Source organism: Trichoderma gamsii, assembly GCF_001481775.2.
Source record: "Trichoderma gamsii strain T6085 chromosome Unknown Scaffold_16.2, whole genome shotgun sequence".
Lineage (NCBI taxonomy): Eukaryota > Fungi > Ascomycota > Sordariomycetes > Hypocreales > Hypocreaceae > Trichoderma > Trichoderma gamsii.
In genome coordinates, this window is record NW_020171353.1 from 561,020 (window position 1) to 575,173 (window position 14,154).

A 14,154-nucleotide genomic window follows, 5' to 3' on the forward strand; every position below is an offset into this window, starting at 1 on the left:
GGGTGGGGCCGTACAATTTTTTCTATCAGCATTATGACGATTCAGTTCGCGGCCTGATAAAAAGCATTTGGTACGCAGAAGGAGTATTGTTAATCAGTTGAAGAGATGTGCTCAGGCAAAAAAGAGTAAAAATAAAATAAAAAGAGAACATGGAAGATTGAGGGCTACTCTCCAAGTGGGCTGCATCGGTGTGAGGTCAATCTGTGTAGGTGTAAACATCACGACTTACAAATTTCAGATTTCCATGTAAGCGTATTTGTTGTTATAACGTAAAATCTATGACACCCGTACGATCATTGCATTGTAAAGTCAAGATGTAAAGTCTTACCATACTTTGAGATAGATTCAAGGGTTTCGATTCCCAATGAATAAGATTTAATTGACTTACATTGAAGACGAGATTTGCATGGTGAGAAAGCATTGTAAGTGCCGGTTCAGTCCCAGAATCTGCTATTCAAATGCCGACGAAGTGGACAGTTGTTTCTCTTTAAAAAAGAAAAAAAAAAACTGTGTCTACGTTGGAAATGCTCATTTAAAAACCTGCTCTCACTACGTCTTCATACTTATAAGTTTTTCTTGGATATGGATTTCAGATGCTACACAAGTCAACAAGGTAGTTCTTTCAACTCGCCCTGCCTTGTGTTATTACTTCATAGTCGGCATCTAAACTCCAAGATACATCAGATCGCTCATGCGAGATATCAACAATAAATCGAAACAGGCGATTATCTCGTGATAAACCAGCCGCATGCCCGGACAGTGAGTTCAAGTACAAGTATACGTACCCCGCATACAAGGCCAAGCACCCAAGCCAAGCATTAACAGTGGCTGTGACAGTGGCAAAACACGCCCTGTCGATCACCTAAAAATAAACAAGTCGTAGGAGGGCCGGCTCTTCTCGTATCTATAAGCCAAAAAGCCACAAAGCCGCATCTGCTGAAGATTGATGTGCGTTGCATCGCGCCTCAGCCACGCCACGGGCCCACTTGCAGCTCACATGCCGCGTCAACAGCTTTGGAATTCGATGTTGACTTTGATTTCGTATCACCTACAACTTTTTGCTATCAACCTGTCCTTTTTTTTTTGTTTGTTTGCTATCTTGCTCTACGAACATCTGTTCCTCTGTGTGCGGTTTCCTCTCTCTCTTTGAGATTGCGTGACCAGCTCATGCAGCAACGACGATCGTTAGACCTAAGCTTGTTTCAAGTCTAAATCCAGCATCAGCAAATCACCACCTACAAAAACAAATTCATAACAAAAAGAGAAACCTCCTCCAAAATGGCGCCGTGGCAGCCTCTTGAAAGCGCTTCCCACCTATTTATTCCTCAAGATGCTCAACACCAGCCTCTCATCCCTCGAAATCTCCAGCATCCCACGCACACTCAGGCCGTCACGTTGGGCGTCATTGGCGGCTACGTCGTGGCCATTGCCATTCTCTGGAATGTGCCGTATCTGCGCATGATTCTGTGGCCATTCAAGGTAATCCCAAGTCAAATCTCAATTTGCTTCATATACACTTACAATGAACATCTCTCTCATATACACTTACACACTTACACACTTACACACTGGTAAAACACCATGATGCATATCACGACTAACACCCGCAGATGCTCGTCATCGCCTTCCACGAATTTGGCCACGCCATCACCGCCATCCTCACCGGCGGCCGCGTCAAGTCCATCTCCCTCGACCCCCATGAAGGCGGCGTCACCCACCTCTCCGGCGGCATCAGCGCCATCACCCTCCCCGCGGGCTATCTCGGCTCCTCCATCATCGGCGCCCTGCTCACCATGTGCGGCTTCGACATCGTCGCCAGCAAAGTCGCCTCCATCGTCCTGGGCGTGTGTTTCCTGCTGACGCTGTGGTGGGGGAAACGCGACTGGCTGACCATCTTGACGGTCCTGCTCGCCGTCGGGCTGCTGGTGGCCTGCTGGTTCATCGTCCATGCTGAGGCGCTGCGCTTCGTGGTGCTGTTTATCGGCGTCATGAGCTCGCTGTACAGCGTGTGGGATATCTGCGACGACTTGATCCTGAGGAAGGTGAATGAGTCGGATGCGAGCGTCTTTGCGAAGCGGTATGGCGGCTCGTCGCAGTGCTGGGGTGTTATCTGGTCCGTCATCTCGGTGCTTGTTATGGCGGTTGGCATTATCATTGGCTTGGCAGCCTTTTCGCAGTCGTTTGCGCAGCAAGAGGAGGACTCTAAGCATTTCATTCCTACTTAAGAATACTCTTTTGGATTCAAAGACGGAAAGAGAGTGCCGAAAAGCGGCTTGTTGGAGTTGTGAATTTTATGATACCCAATGTTAGAATTGACGAGATTGACTAGAACAACGTATAAATTAGAGGTACAAGAAATGAAGCTATGTGCGGTCAATTCAATATGTGCTAAAGTTGAAGCTATATACAGTGAAACTATGAGACAAACATATATACATATATACAATCGTATCCATCCAATAATCAACTCAGGCCGCCAAGCCATACCAGCTCATGTTCTGTCGAGTCCCCAGGGCCTTCTGTTTAATTTTACTTATTTCAAAGCGTTGACAACTTGGGCCTCAAAGCCGGTGTTGGCAAAGAGCTGGGACATGTCCCACATCATAGCACCCGCAAAAGTGCTGCTGAATCCCTTCGAGTACTGGAAGACCGAAGTGAGCTGAGAGCCAGAAACGTAGCCGCGACCAGCGCCCGGGCCAGCGGGAATGCCGACAAGAAGCTTGACATTGGGGTTAGGGCTCGTCTTGGCCCAGGTATCCCAGGTCTGGTAGTTGTAGTTGTTCTGGCTGCTGGTGCCGGGCGTGTAGCCGCTGACGCCGCAAGGGTTGTTATAGAACTGAATCTGGATCCAGTCCATGGGAACGGCGTTAATCAGCGCACCGACAGCAGCGTCGGGGAAGAAGCACTGAGGGGCAGCGGAGAAGTAGTACTTCTTGCCGCCGGCGGCGTTCGAGAGGCTCTTGAGCTGGGCGCCAAAGGCCGGGAGGTTGTTGGTGGTGGCTTCAAAGTCGAAGTCGAATCCGTCTACGATGGCACTGCCAAAGGGACGCTCTGCAGAGCTGCCGGATTGGACAGGACCAAACATGGCCCAGACTTGGTTGGCTGCAGCTTGAGCAGCACTGGCAGAGCTCCAGCCGCCTTGAGTGTAAGAATCGCCACCGAGAGAAAGGAGGATAGTCTTCCCGTTCGCTTGGCAAGTCTTGATATCGGCCCTGAAGGAAGCAAGGTTAATCGAAATTAATATACAGTAGAAATTCAGTTTTGAAAACTCACTCAATTTCAGGGCAGCTCAGGAGCCAAGGGTTGTCGGAGAAGGGAGTGCATCGGTCACCGGCATTGGCAAAGTTGGTCATGGGAGGAGTGATTCCGTTCAAGAAAGCAATGTCGATAACATTGATGTTGGCATCTACATGGCAAATGTCAGATTCAACATGCTTCTTTTCTCAGCTTTTTGGCCGATCGAAGGCTGCAGCATTGGGAACTAGAAGCAGAAACATACCACTGCAGTAAGTTGAAAGACGCTGTTGTGTGCTTTGTTGGTTGGCCGAGTTTTGTCCTATACAAATGCCATGTTAGAGGACTATTTACCCTTTTGAAAAGATATAAAGCATATAAAAAAAGAGTTCTTACCCCAGTACACAGCAATGTTCTGCTTCGAGTTGACATTCCAGCCAGCAAAGACGGATGGAACAAGTGCGAGCGCGCTCGCAAGAGTGGTCAAAGAGGGCATCGCGGCAGAAGAAATGGTGAAGCTGCTGAGTGTGAAAGAAAGATGTTGGCGACGATGAAGGACAGAGTGTCACCTCGACTGGTTGGACAAACTGCTTTTATATCCTCATTTTGAGTTCAAACATGCCTCAACGTCCAAGAAGAGTCTCTCTCCACTGTCTTACCGCGATGCTACATCCAATCTTTGCGAACATACGTAGCATTGAATCGACCCGCTTCACTCTAAAAGCCCAACATTTCTACCTCCGGGCCAAGGGATGAGAGACGAGGGTTATCACAAGCCCATAATGGAGCCATGCTATCCTGGGCAGCTTCAAATAAGAGAGCCACTAGCTTCGGCAATTGGGTCCTTCATCTTTGCTGTTGTAGTTTCAGAGATACCACCAGTCGGGATATCAGCTCCATAACAAATCTCAAGGTGACATATACGTTATCCTAGCGAAGACGTGGGATGGTGGCATTTGAAAGGTGCGTGACGAGGCCAGATTGGTTAACGCTCCGAAACATCAGGGGTTCTAGCTACTACTCAGATACAACGTACGAAGTACTCGGTAGTAGTACCGACAAAAGTTGCCAAGCTTTACTGCTGCATGAATATTGCTGCCTGTCTTATGCGACTGCCAGAGCTTTGATAATGGCTTTCTCACGCACTGGTACAATGTGTAGATGAAGCGAAGCTCCACATATGTTTGTGCGAGTTTGTATACGTGCGTGGAAATGTCATTGCCCACAAAGTGTCACTACAAGTAACTGAGATGTTAATATAGAGAAACAGAACAAATGGCAATGAGAGTCTATTAGGATCTTGATTTTTAGTAAGGGTTGCGGAGGGACTGGGATGTGATATCTCCTACCTACTTGGGCAGAGCCTAGAACCAGCATCGAGTAAGTTCAATAGTATCCCTTCGAAGCGCCCCAAAACGCCATGGAATCTAGATCCTAGTTAAGGTCCAACATGGGTCAGTCGATAAGCAACAGTTAAGCTTGAGTGCGCCCCCCGGCATCTCGATCCGAAGTGCTAGTATAGTCGTCAACGTTAGTAAGTAGCAGTCTTGAAAATGATTCCAGGCCGCCAATCTTGCTCAGCAGATCCAAGTTACACACCATTAGCTATCACAGACAGCAGATACTGGCACAAACGAAACGCAAACAAAATAGCTGCGGCTAAAAGTCTCCTTCCATGGTGGCCATGCTCATGCGACGCACCACAACAAGCTTGACACTTGACACCCTTCACTCATCTGCGGCCACGCGCGAAAAGCATGACAAGGGAAGGTTTTGGGCAGATTATAGCAAACAGCTTGGCTCGGATGCCATATCTTTCTCTCACCAGATGGATCATAGGCACAATATCTTGCCGCCCAAAAGGACACCTCCACCAATCGGAAAAAAGCTCAATAAAGCATATCGCTGTAGTTGGCGTGCTCTTGATACGGCAGCTTCCCACTTTGGCATAGGAAGAAACAGATGACTTTTGGGTGAATGACCCCCTGTAGGAACGCTTTCCGTAGGCATATCCCAACAAGGTTAAACTTTCTCGCTGTGAATCTTCAACGTCCAGATATCGTGGGGAAGCAGGCCGCGGTTCGGCACAGCCCGGCTGCCCCAACAGTGCCTATCTCACACTCTGTTTCCCAGCTTTCTGAGTGGTCATAACGATTTCATTTTGTTTAAAAAATCCTGAGGTAGACAAATACCAGAGATGTGGTAAGACTTCGTAAGAGCAGCTACAAGGCGATAATGTGGCCCTTTCTTTTGCCCGTCTCTGCGTATCTTCTTCTCTTAGGACGCTCAACCCAGCTTTCGTCGGCGCTCATGGCCCTATTAGAGATGCATTGCCACCTGCTCCTTGGGAGTGGCCACAAAGAACAGTCATCATCCATCACAGTAGCCAATATGCTTCAAGCATCAATCATATATTAGCCGGCTGCCCACCTTCCATCAGCCGCCAGCCTATTCGGCGCAAGCATCATTTAAGGTAGTGGAGCGATCCTCCGTGGGGTGCTAGCGAGTCGGCTTCGGAGAGAATTGCACTGCCTGTTGCTAAGACGAGAACGGCAGCTTGCGCAGTCTGTAAATATCAAATGCTAGGCCTAGTTAGCTCCGGTCCTCTGGTAAAGATGCTGTTCGATCTTGCTGATCACTTACGCGATGCTTGTGTGGCGCATCATGGCGCTGATCTTGTTTGCTTCTGTGTCTATCATTAGAGCTAACCAGCTCCAATTGCAACTCTGTTATTCAGCTACTGCATCAGCCATTGCCGTAGGTATACCAAAACAAAGTAGGATTCGAAATCAGAGTCGAGAGAAGCCAAGCCCATTTGATACTGTATCCGCAGCCCCGCGTGTTTCATGCAGCATGTCATCCCACGATGCAAGTAAGTAAGTGAGAGATGGCAGAAAATGATCCCAGAGATTGTGGTAGTGCACGATGCAACGTGATCATGTCAATGACCTGCAGCGTGGCGCACCTTCTCAAACCTGCCTTATCAATACAGATATAGTAGCCAGGATGAGACGTTATCTACCGACAGCGATAACCGCTTTTGGCGAACCAGGACATTTTGGTTCAAAACAGTGCTCAAGCCTCGGTCCTTTCTCTCTCCCGCAGTATAGCTTCCATTTTCACCATGGCATAGCTCTAGGAAACACTTACTAGCTTTTCCAGGAAGTTGATTAATGGAATAAATATGAGACACTAAGCTTATTCATCAAGCTTAATAGATCTGTCAGTTTATCTCCTCAATAACAGTGGTGGTGGTAGTAAGCATTTACATATTCATGATATCGAGACCATTTCTCCGCCTTGTCCCCCACCTAAGCCAGCTCCAACCACCCCCAGCTTTTGAGCTCCAGCTGCAGTAAACACACCTCTTACCACGCTGCTAAACATCCCGTTCCTCCGCTGCCGAATAACTCTTCTGTCTCAACATGCACAGCGACTCCATTCACGCACTTCGCTACTGTCATGTGCTACAAACCCAAGCTAGAAAGCGGCCGTTCCTGGCATCTGTCAACTCAAGCCCTCCTCTTAGCTTCTTGGCAGGCCATACAGGATCGGTCGCTCGCCTGTCTTAGGAAGTTCGAGCCTCAAAGTTCCCAACTAGGCCTGCGTTTGCTACAGTTAGGTAACGTTACCTGGCGCCGAGCTACACAAGATACACCTTATCAGCATTTTCATTTCGGTTGGCAGTTCTCAAAGTTGTATATATTTGTATACCAATGTATCTGTGTAATAATGTCCGTCAGTCTCTCGTCAAGACATGACCTACTTCATAACTGAGAGAGAAGAGAAACATCAGCTCCTTTTGCTGTTCTCCATCATGTAAAATAGTTTGGAGCTGGTGACGGCAAAGGTCTTGGGACTTTGAATCTTATCGATGCCTGTCGTCATCATAACAAGTTTAGCTCCACTGTTCGAACATTTTGATGATCAAGATCAAAGTGTCTTCACCGTGGCGTCGTCTCCTCCCATCGTTGCTCGTAAATGACACCTTGCTTCCGCTCAGTAATCGATACATTGTTGATTCCGGTGGTATGTCATCACGTATGTGATGTTCTTGTCGCTCTTTTAAGCTGGCCTGCGTCTAAAATTCCCAGACCCTGTACTCAATCATAATAGCAGACAGCATCCACTGGAAGTTGACTTGTACCCGCCTCCATTATCGCAATAGAGATATCCAGCAATATGAGATGCAAGACCTTGAAAATGCAGTCCCGTCAACGCCAATTGTTCAACTCTTAGTGTCCCGGGAACATGCCTCACGTTGATAGTCATCAGGATTCTGAGAACTCGTGGCTTATCATCATCTTGGTGGTCCTACCATCGGCCACGGCGTCCACGGCCCCCAAATCCGCCTCTTCCACTGCCACCTCCGGCCATGCCCTGATCATAGCCAAAGCCTTGGTTTCCACCAAAGCCTCCACCAAAGTTTTGACCCTGGCTTCCCTGGGCACCCGCACTGCCTCCAGCATTTTGCATACCAGAAAACATGGCTGCCATCTGGGAAGGGTCCATCTGAGAGGGATCCATGCCGGAAGCCATCATCTGCTGCATCATGGCTTGCATTTCAGGCGGGATCCCGTCCATACCAGGCATACCAGCAGCAGCGCCGCCGCCACTACTGCCGCCGCCGCCAGCGCCAGCACCTCCTCCGCCTTGCATGCCCATACCTCCCATCATCATCATGTTGAAGTCCTCCATCATCTTCTTGTTGTTGACAGCAAAGGCGTCGGCGCCAAACTCGCCGCGAATGGATTCCTGTTTGGCAGCATATAGCGCCCATGTGAATTCGTCGAAGCCGTAGTTGAAGTAATCGCTGATGTCTGTGCCTGGCTTGCGCCACGGTTTATCATTGTCTGGCAGATCTAACAGAATAGGTCAGTTATCAACGATAAATCATGTAGAATAAGAGTCGCATACCCTCATCAATGTTGATTTGTGTTATAGGCTTGCCGGCTGCAGGGTGAACAGGAATGGCATTGATATCGATTGTGGATTTGGAGGCGGCAGCTGAGGTTTGGTCTGCGCTTGGGGCGGCAATACTAAGAGCGTTTGTTGTTTTCGAGTCTTCCTCTCTCTTGACGGGCGCCGCTGGCTTTGCGGAAATGTCGTTAGAGGCTGACCGTTGAGGAATATTTCTGATGTCGCTATACTTTGCTTGCCTATTGTCGAGCTGTCAGTACAAAAAGGGCTACATCAACGGGCGCTCGGGAAAGCGTTCGCGCAGCACAGCGTGCTTAAGGTCGACATACGGTGGTGGCGCTGCCTTTGTGCCGTCTTTTCGCTCTGTGATGATGTCTATATCCTGTAATCCATAGAATCAGCAAACGTCTCGTAGCCTATTTCAAGAAGAAAGGCCAAGGTCGCGTACTGAATCGTCATCGTCATCCTCGTCCATGGCGCCGCTCTCGTCTTCCTCTTCGCCTTCCTCTAGCTCTTCCGCTTTGAGCTTCTTCTCTTCGTCCTGTTCGATCTTCGGCTCTTCCGGCTGGTAGAGATCGTCATCTTCGTCCATGTCCATCTTGGCAGCGTCTCAGAGGTAATTTTGGTATAAAAATGGGTTGAATTGAGTAAGATGATCAACTATATCAATCCAAAGTTGAAGCTCAACTACCTTGTAGGTAGGAAGCTCTTCTACAGGCTGATAGGCTGGATAAGCCCATGGTGGGTTCGTCGCAGCACAGCTCCGGGGTTCTGCCGTATCCCTTCATTATCAGCCATTATCAGACCCGCAACAAAGTTCCAGTCCAAGCTTTCGCATACTGAAGTAAAGAGCTCCACACGAATAGACCCTTGACTCGCCTGCTTGGAAAAAAGTTCAGAGCCTCTCTTACAGAGGTGTCATGTCTCTGGCGCGGTCAGCCAGTGGCCCAGCGGGTCTTAGCATTAACACTGGAGCTGCCAATAGCCTGTAAGCTTTGCTAAATCTTCAACACCACGCCTGGGGCCTTCTGATATCGCCCATATTTACACTCTACACCACGTCTTCTTTACCCTCCAACACCTCCCATATCTTCAATTGCTCACGCTTTACACTGTCGTCCTCTTGTTGTTTCTAACTAAACGCGCCACAGAGGCACTGCACAGCCAGCCGCGACGAGAGGGCTGTTTGGTTCTGGTAACGCGTCGGCAAATCCAACAACACCCAACAATATGGCGACCACGGGCGGCCTCTTTGGCGCCAAGCCAGCAGCAACAGGAGGACTCTTTGGAGCTACAACGACCGCGAGCCCACAAACGACCACCGGCGGAGGTCTCTTTGGCGCCGCTACGCCCACACCGGCGACGAATCCCGGCACAACTGGCGGCGGCTTGTTTGGCTCAACAGCGACTGCTCAGCCAGCTCAGGCATCTGGTGCAGCTGGAGGGGGTCTTTTTGGGAGCAAACCTGCGGCGACAACGACAACAGGAGCAGGAGGAGGCATGTTTGGCAATACCGCGACCCCTCAGCAGCAGACACTCACCGGTGGAGGTTTGTTTGGAAACACCCCTGCGGCCCAGCCCAGCGCCACGACTGGAGGTGGTCTTTTTGGAAGCAAGCCCGCGGCGGCGACGACAATGGGGACAGGAGGGGGTTTGTTTGGTGGCACCGCAACCACTCAGCAGTCAGGAGGTGGCCTCTTTGGGGGAACAACTCCAGCTGCGACTGCCACCACGGGAGGTGGTCTCTTGTATGCAATGCTCTATTTTTCGTATTGGAAGATCTTCTCAGTCAATGCTAACAACAATGCAGCGGGGCAACTACAGCTCAACCGGCACAATCCACAAACCAAGTTGCCGCCGTCCAGGTCAATTATGACAACTTGCGACCACGATCGAGGTTCGATGACCTTGCTCAGCCAGTCCAGAACCAGATTGCTCTCATCGACAAAGGCATCCAGCGCGTCATCAAGATGAGGGATGAGATTGGCGAATTCATGCCCCAGCATGAAAAGGATATTGATCAGCTCGGACGAGACGTCCAGTTTGTCGAGTCCAAGTTCAAGAGTGTCCAAGACGCCCTCAACCGCGATATCCAGACCGTCAAGGCCCTACAAGACATGACTAAGAAGAACGTTACCGATGCCCAGCTTTCCTTCAAGGCCGCGGACAACCTCAAGCTACCGACACACTACCACCAAACCGGCCTCTTCGCCGGGCCTCCTCCAACCAGCGACTCCAACTCAGCAGACGCCTCATCGGCGCATGCCAGTGCTCAAGACCTCATTACCTATTTTAACCGCATCTGCGATGACGTTGAGAAGTACAAGAAACGCCTGGACGAATACCGGGCGCAGATCGAGCGCGATATGCCCGGGGTGGAAAACGGCCTCTACGAACAGATCCGCAGCCTGCGCGACCACAGCAACGCGCCGGTTCAGGACCAGCTGAGCCAGGTGCTCGCGGCGCTGCGGGAGATGGGCAGCGCAATTGTCGCCCAGGCTGGACAGATTGCGGATACGCGGGAGAGATTATCACGGCTGCAGGCTGGGTTTTTGGATAACGGCCTGTACTCTGGCATTTCCTCATGAAAGCGCTTACGGTTCTTTGTTTGTTTGTCTTTTTTTTTCCGGGTTTGGGATTTTGCTGCTTCAATATTTTTTGGTATCTGGTTGAAGGGAGATGCGCTTTTAGGTTTAATCATTAGGCGGCGCTTGCTGTACAGGAAGGGCTGTTTATGGCCAAGCATAAGACAGGTTGTCCATTGTCAAAGAACATGTATGACTATGAAGAGGGCTGACAGCGAGAAAAGGGAGTGTCTAGACGGTAAAAAAATAGGGGGGTGGCTGGTGTAGGTAGATATGGCCACAAGTGTGGTCACAAGAGATACCCTCTCTCTTTTCAGAAGATGCAAAATAAACAAATCTGCAAGGGTGAGAGGTTCTAAGCAAATTTGTTTCACTGGCATACTGTGTGACTCATTCTGGAATCATGGTATATGAATTGGGTATATGTGAGTACCTCAGTAGGATTTTATATACATGAGTATGTGGAAACAATAATGAAGAACAAAATGGCTCCAACGATAGTTCTACAAAGGGTTTTCCCTGGTAACCAAAAGTCTTTCGATAACTCGAAAAAAAAAAAACGCCGGAGGTGGTGAAACGAAAAGAGAAAGAAAGCAGGGCTTTTAATACGTTCCTTCGCCATCTCCATCGTCTCCGTAGTCGTCGCCGCCCTCGTCGCCATTGTCAAAGTATCCCTCCGCATCATAATCACCCGCGTCCTCGTCATCGTAAACCTCATCTTCCTCTTCCTCTTCCAAGCCCTCATCATCCTCCGCATCGCCAACCTCATCACCCTCGTCATCCCGCAGCGCATCCAGCCTCTCCAGGATATGCTTCCCATCCACCGGCACGCCCTCGTCGTCGCCCTCAATGGCCGGCATGCCAAACGCCTCTTCCGCATTTGGCAGGGCATTCACCTTGCTCAGCTCCAGCTTGCGCCGCTTCCTCACGCCGCTGGCATCCGCGGAGTCGACAGTGTCGAGCAGCTCGGGCGGGTACATTTCGCGACAGACCGGCCGCGAGGACCATTCCGGGAGCGCGCGTTCCGGGCGGGAGAAGCGCTGCGAGTAGGTTGGCATTGCGCTGAAGGGGTCGACGGAGGCTTTGCTTCTGATGTCGTAGAGGGCGTTCATCTGGTCGCGGCCGTAGGTCTTGCGCGGCGCGTCGGGGTCGATGAGGGAAGTTCGTTTGGATGTGTAGAGCGGCGATGAGTGGATCTGGTGGCGAAGGAGGAGGAAATACTGGACGCCGTTGTACTCTGTGGCGTTGAGGTTGCGAGAAGTCGGAACGACGTAAGGCTGATAAGAGAATGACTGTTAGCAAAGGCTCGGGCTTTGTAGCATCTGTTTCCTTGGATATGCGGCGCATTATCTACTTACTGGGAACAGCTCAGAGGGCCGAGCATCAGGCTCGTCTGTATCATCCCACGGAAGACCTGGTCGTCCACCTCTGCCTCCTCCGCGTCCTCCTCGACCTCCTCCTCGCCCACCACCTCTGGACATTTCCGACAGAGCTCACGTCCCTTGCGCAAAGCTCCAATTGCTCGGCGAGCAGTTATAATTTAGTGCTGACGTATTGATCTTAAGTAAAAACAATGATATTATTAGTTATACTGCCGAATCAAAGACAGCAGTGTCAGAATCTTTCGCTGGGTTAAGGGAAAAAAAGGCGGCAGCTTGAAGTTGGATGCGAATAGCAAAAGCTCAATTGGAGCGCCAACTTTCAGCGACTGAGAAAAAAGTATGGTGGGGAGGGCGGAATTGGGTCCGCTGTGACGCTGCCCCGCTGCCTGGGCGCTCGCCGTCAGCGCATCTGCCTGCCATTGCCTACCCTAGAAATTATACATAGTTTCCAGCTTTATAAGGCAAACGTCTACCACTGTCATTACAAATACAAGAAACAACTTCGCGCTCACACATCATTCTATATCATCGCTTCGCAATAGCTAATATTCTCAGCTTTCAGGGCTGCTGGTGATTGCCAAAATCTTATCATGTCTGAACGCATTATCCCAGATGGCATCTCAGACGCTCACCCCATCTCCGGTCTTGAAGAGTTCCAGACTCATCTGGCAGAGCTCGAGAATGATCCTTCTGTGCCATTCAACCTCAAACTCCTCGACGATATCGAGCTTCAGCTAACAGGTAAAACATCTGTTCATTCATCACTATAGCTCTCCCAGAAAGATTGCTGATCAGCTCCCAGAATCCAACATCCCTCCTCTCCTCCCAACCGTCCTCCCTCCACTCACCCAAATCCTCAAATCAGCCACGCAAGATCCCTCTCCCCTCCTCTCTCTCACCATCAAGCTCCTCTCGCCCTTGACCTTCACCCGCACCCTCACCATTGCCGACCCTCCATCCATCCTCACAGCCTTGCACTCTCCCCTCCCCGGCGCCAACCTCCTCGCCCTCGCCATCATCCACAAGGCCGCCAAAGCACCCACCGAAGCCGCCCTCTTCAGCACCCTCTCAGATGTCGTCGAGGCTCTCATCCGCCGCTGGCTAGAAAGCCCAGACGTCGGCGTCGGCGAGCGCGCGGCAAAGGTACTTGGCGACTTGCTCGAGACGGACTGCGCAACCATCCGGCCAACAGAAGGAGTCAACGGCGCAAGCAGCTATACCATCAACGGTTTTAGCACCAGCACGAGACGCCGTATTCCTGGCCATGGGCGTCTCTGGAGCGTGATTTTCACTCAGCGACCTTTCTTGGAGCTCATCAAGACGCTCTGCTCCCCTGAAACAGCAGACCCTCCTACTCGGCCTCGACACCAAACCTCCCTCTCACAAGGCCGTCTCCTACGCCTCCTTACCCGCCTCGCAGCCCTCGATATCCGTGCCATAAGCATAGCCCACCACCAGGATCTATTCCCCCTTTCCACCACTGCCATTGCCCCCAGTGACCAAGGGTTCCTGCAGTGGGCAGCGCTGGAGATGCTGTCCGGGTCAGACGATATTCTCATGCATCTCAATCTCATTGATTTCTTCGAGACTTTTGTCAGCGTCATGCGCGTATCTCGCCTCACTCCTGAAGAAAATGCCATTGTGAAGAAGTTGATTAAGGTAGCGGCCGAAGGGGATGGCGAGCTGAAGGAGGCCCTGAGAGGACTGCCGAATCGGACTGTGGAAGAAGAAGCTGAGCCTTTGCGTGCGTATATCAGCGATCTACTACGTTGAATGAGCATTGCTGCTTCATTCACAAATCTTTCACAAAAAAAAAAAAAAAGAAAAAATAGTTCAGCGATATGTAGCTACCTATCAAGCAATAAAACTATTTGTGACTCCAAAAAAGGGGTGTCAGATCACAAAAATACTCAACGAGGAGGGTCACATATATCAGGCGTAACTAGAAATGATCATACTATTATAATATTTTATCTCCTATCTGACAAACAGATAGGCAGTCTTTCCTAACATAAGGTACATACACACCCATG

The 14,154-nt window shown here is 50.2% G+C and overlaps 6 protein-coding genes across 6 annotated transcripts; 3 read left to right on the plus strand and 3 right to left on the minus strand.

Annotated features, from left to right (window-relative positions):
- Nucleotides 1-1,278: 1,278 nt before the first annotated feature.
- Nucleotides 1,279-2,225, plus strand: TGAM01_v205339 (hypothetical protein; the record flags this gene model as incomplete). The annotated part of the gene is made up of 2 exons (XM_018807770.2): nt 1,279-1,479; nt 1,611-2,225. 2 exons carry the CDS (start codon nt 1,279-1,281, stop codon nt 2,223-2,225), a joined length of 816 nt encoding a protein of 271 aa, XP_018658958.2.
- Nucleotides 2,226-2,533: 308 nt separating this feature from the next.
- On the minus strand, nt 2,534-3,730 carry TGAM01_v205340 (glycosylhydrolase family 18-1; the record flags this gene model as incomplete). Its single annotated transcript, XM_024549621.1, has 4 exons — nt 2,534-3,212; nt 3,274-3,406; nt 3,500-3,556; nt 3,631-3,730. 4 exons carry the CDS (start codon nt 3,728-3,730, stop codon nt 2,534-2,536), a joined length of 969 nt encoding a protein of 322 aa, XP_024405654.1.
- A 3,818-nt stretch (nt 3,731-7,548) lies between these two features.
- Nucleotides 7,549-8,752, minus strand: TGAM01_v205341 (hypothetical protein; the record flags this gene model as incomplete). Its single annotated transcript, XM_018807772.1, has 4 exons — nt 7,549-8,096; nt 8,152-8,393; nt 8,484-8,536; nt 8,603-8,752. The coding sequence occupies 4 exons, from the start codon at nt 8,750-8,752 to the stop codon at nt 7,549-7,551; spliced, it is 993 nt and encodes a 330-aa protein (XP_018658960.1).
- Nucleotides 8,753-8,806: 54 nt separating this feature from the next.
- Nucleotides 8,807-10,742, plus strand: TGAM01_v205342 (hypothetical protein; the record flags this gene model as incomplete). The annotated part of the gene is made up of 4 exons (XM_018807773.2): nt 8,807-8,848; nt 9,021-9,142; nt 9,306-9,902; nt 9,965-10,742. The coding sequence occupies 4 exons, from the start codon at nt 8,807-8,809 to the stop codon at nt 10,740-10,742; spliced, it is 1,539 nt and encodes a 512-aa protein (XP_018658961.2).
- Nucleotides 10,743-11,052: 310 nt separating this feature from the next.
- On the minus strand, nt 11,053-12,220 carry TGAM01_v205343 (hypothetical protein; the record flags this gene model as incomplete). Its single annotated transcript, XM_024549622.1, has 3 exons — nt 11,053-11,076; nt 11,636-12,031; nt 12,098-12,220. The coding sequence occupies 3 exons, from the start codon at nt 12,218-12,220 to the stop codon at nt 11,053-11,055; spliced, it is 543 nt and encodes a 180-aa protein (XP_024405655.1).
- Nucleotides 12,221-12,711: 491 nt separating this feature from the next.
- Nucleotides 12,712-13,894, plus strand: TGAM01_v205344 (hypothetical protein; the record flags this gene model as incomplete). The annotated part of the gene is made up of 2 exons (XM_018807775.1): nt 12,712-12,862; nt 12,924-13,894. 2 exons carry the CDS (start codon nt 12,712-12,714, stop codon nt 13,892-13,894), a joined length of 1,122 nt encoding a protein of 373 aa, XP_018658963.1.
- Between the last annotated feature and the right edge of the window lie 260 nt (nt 13,895-14,154).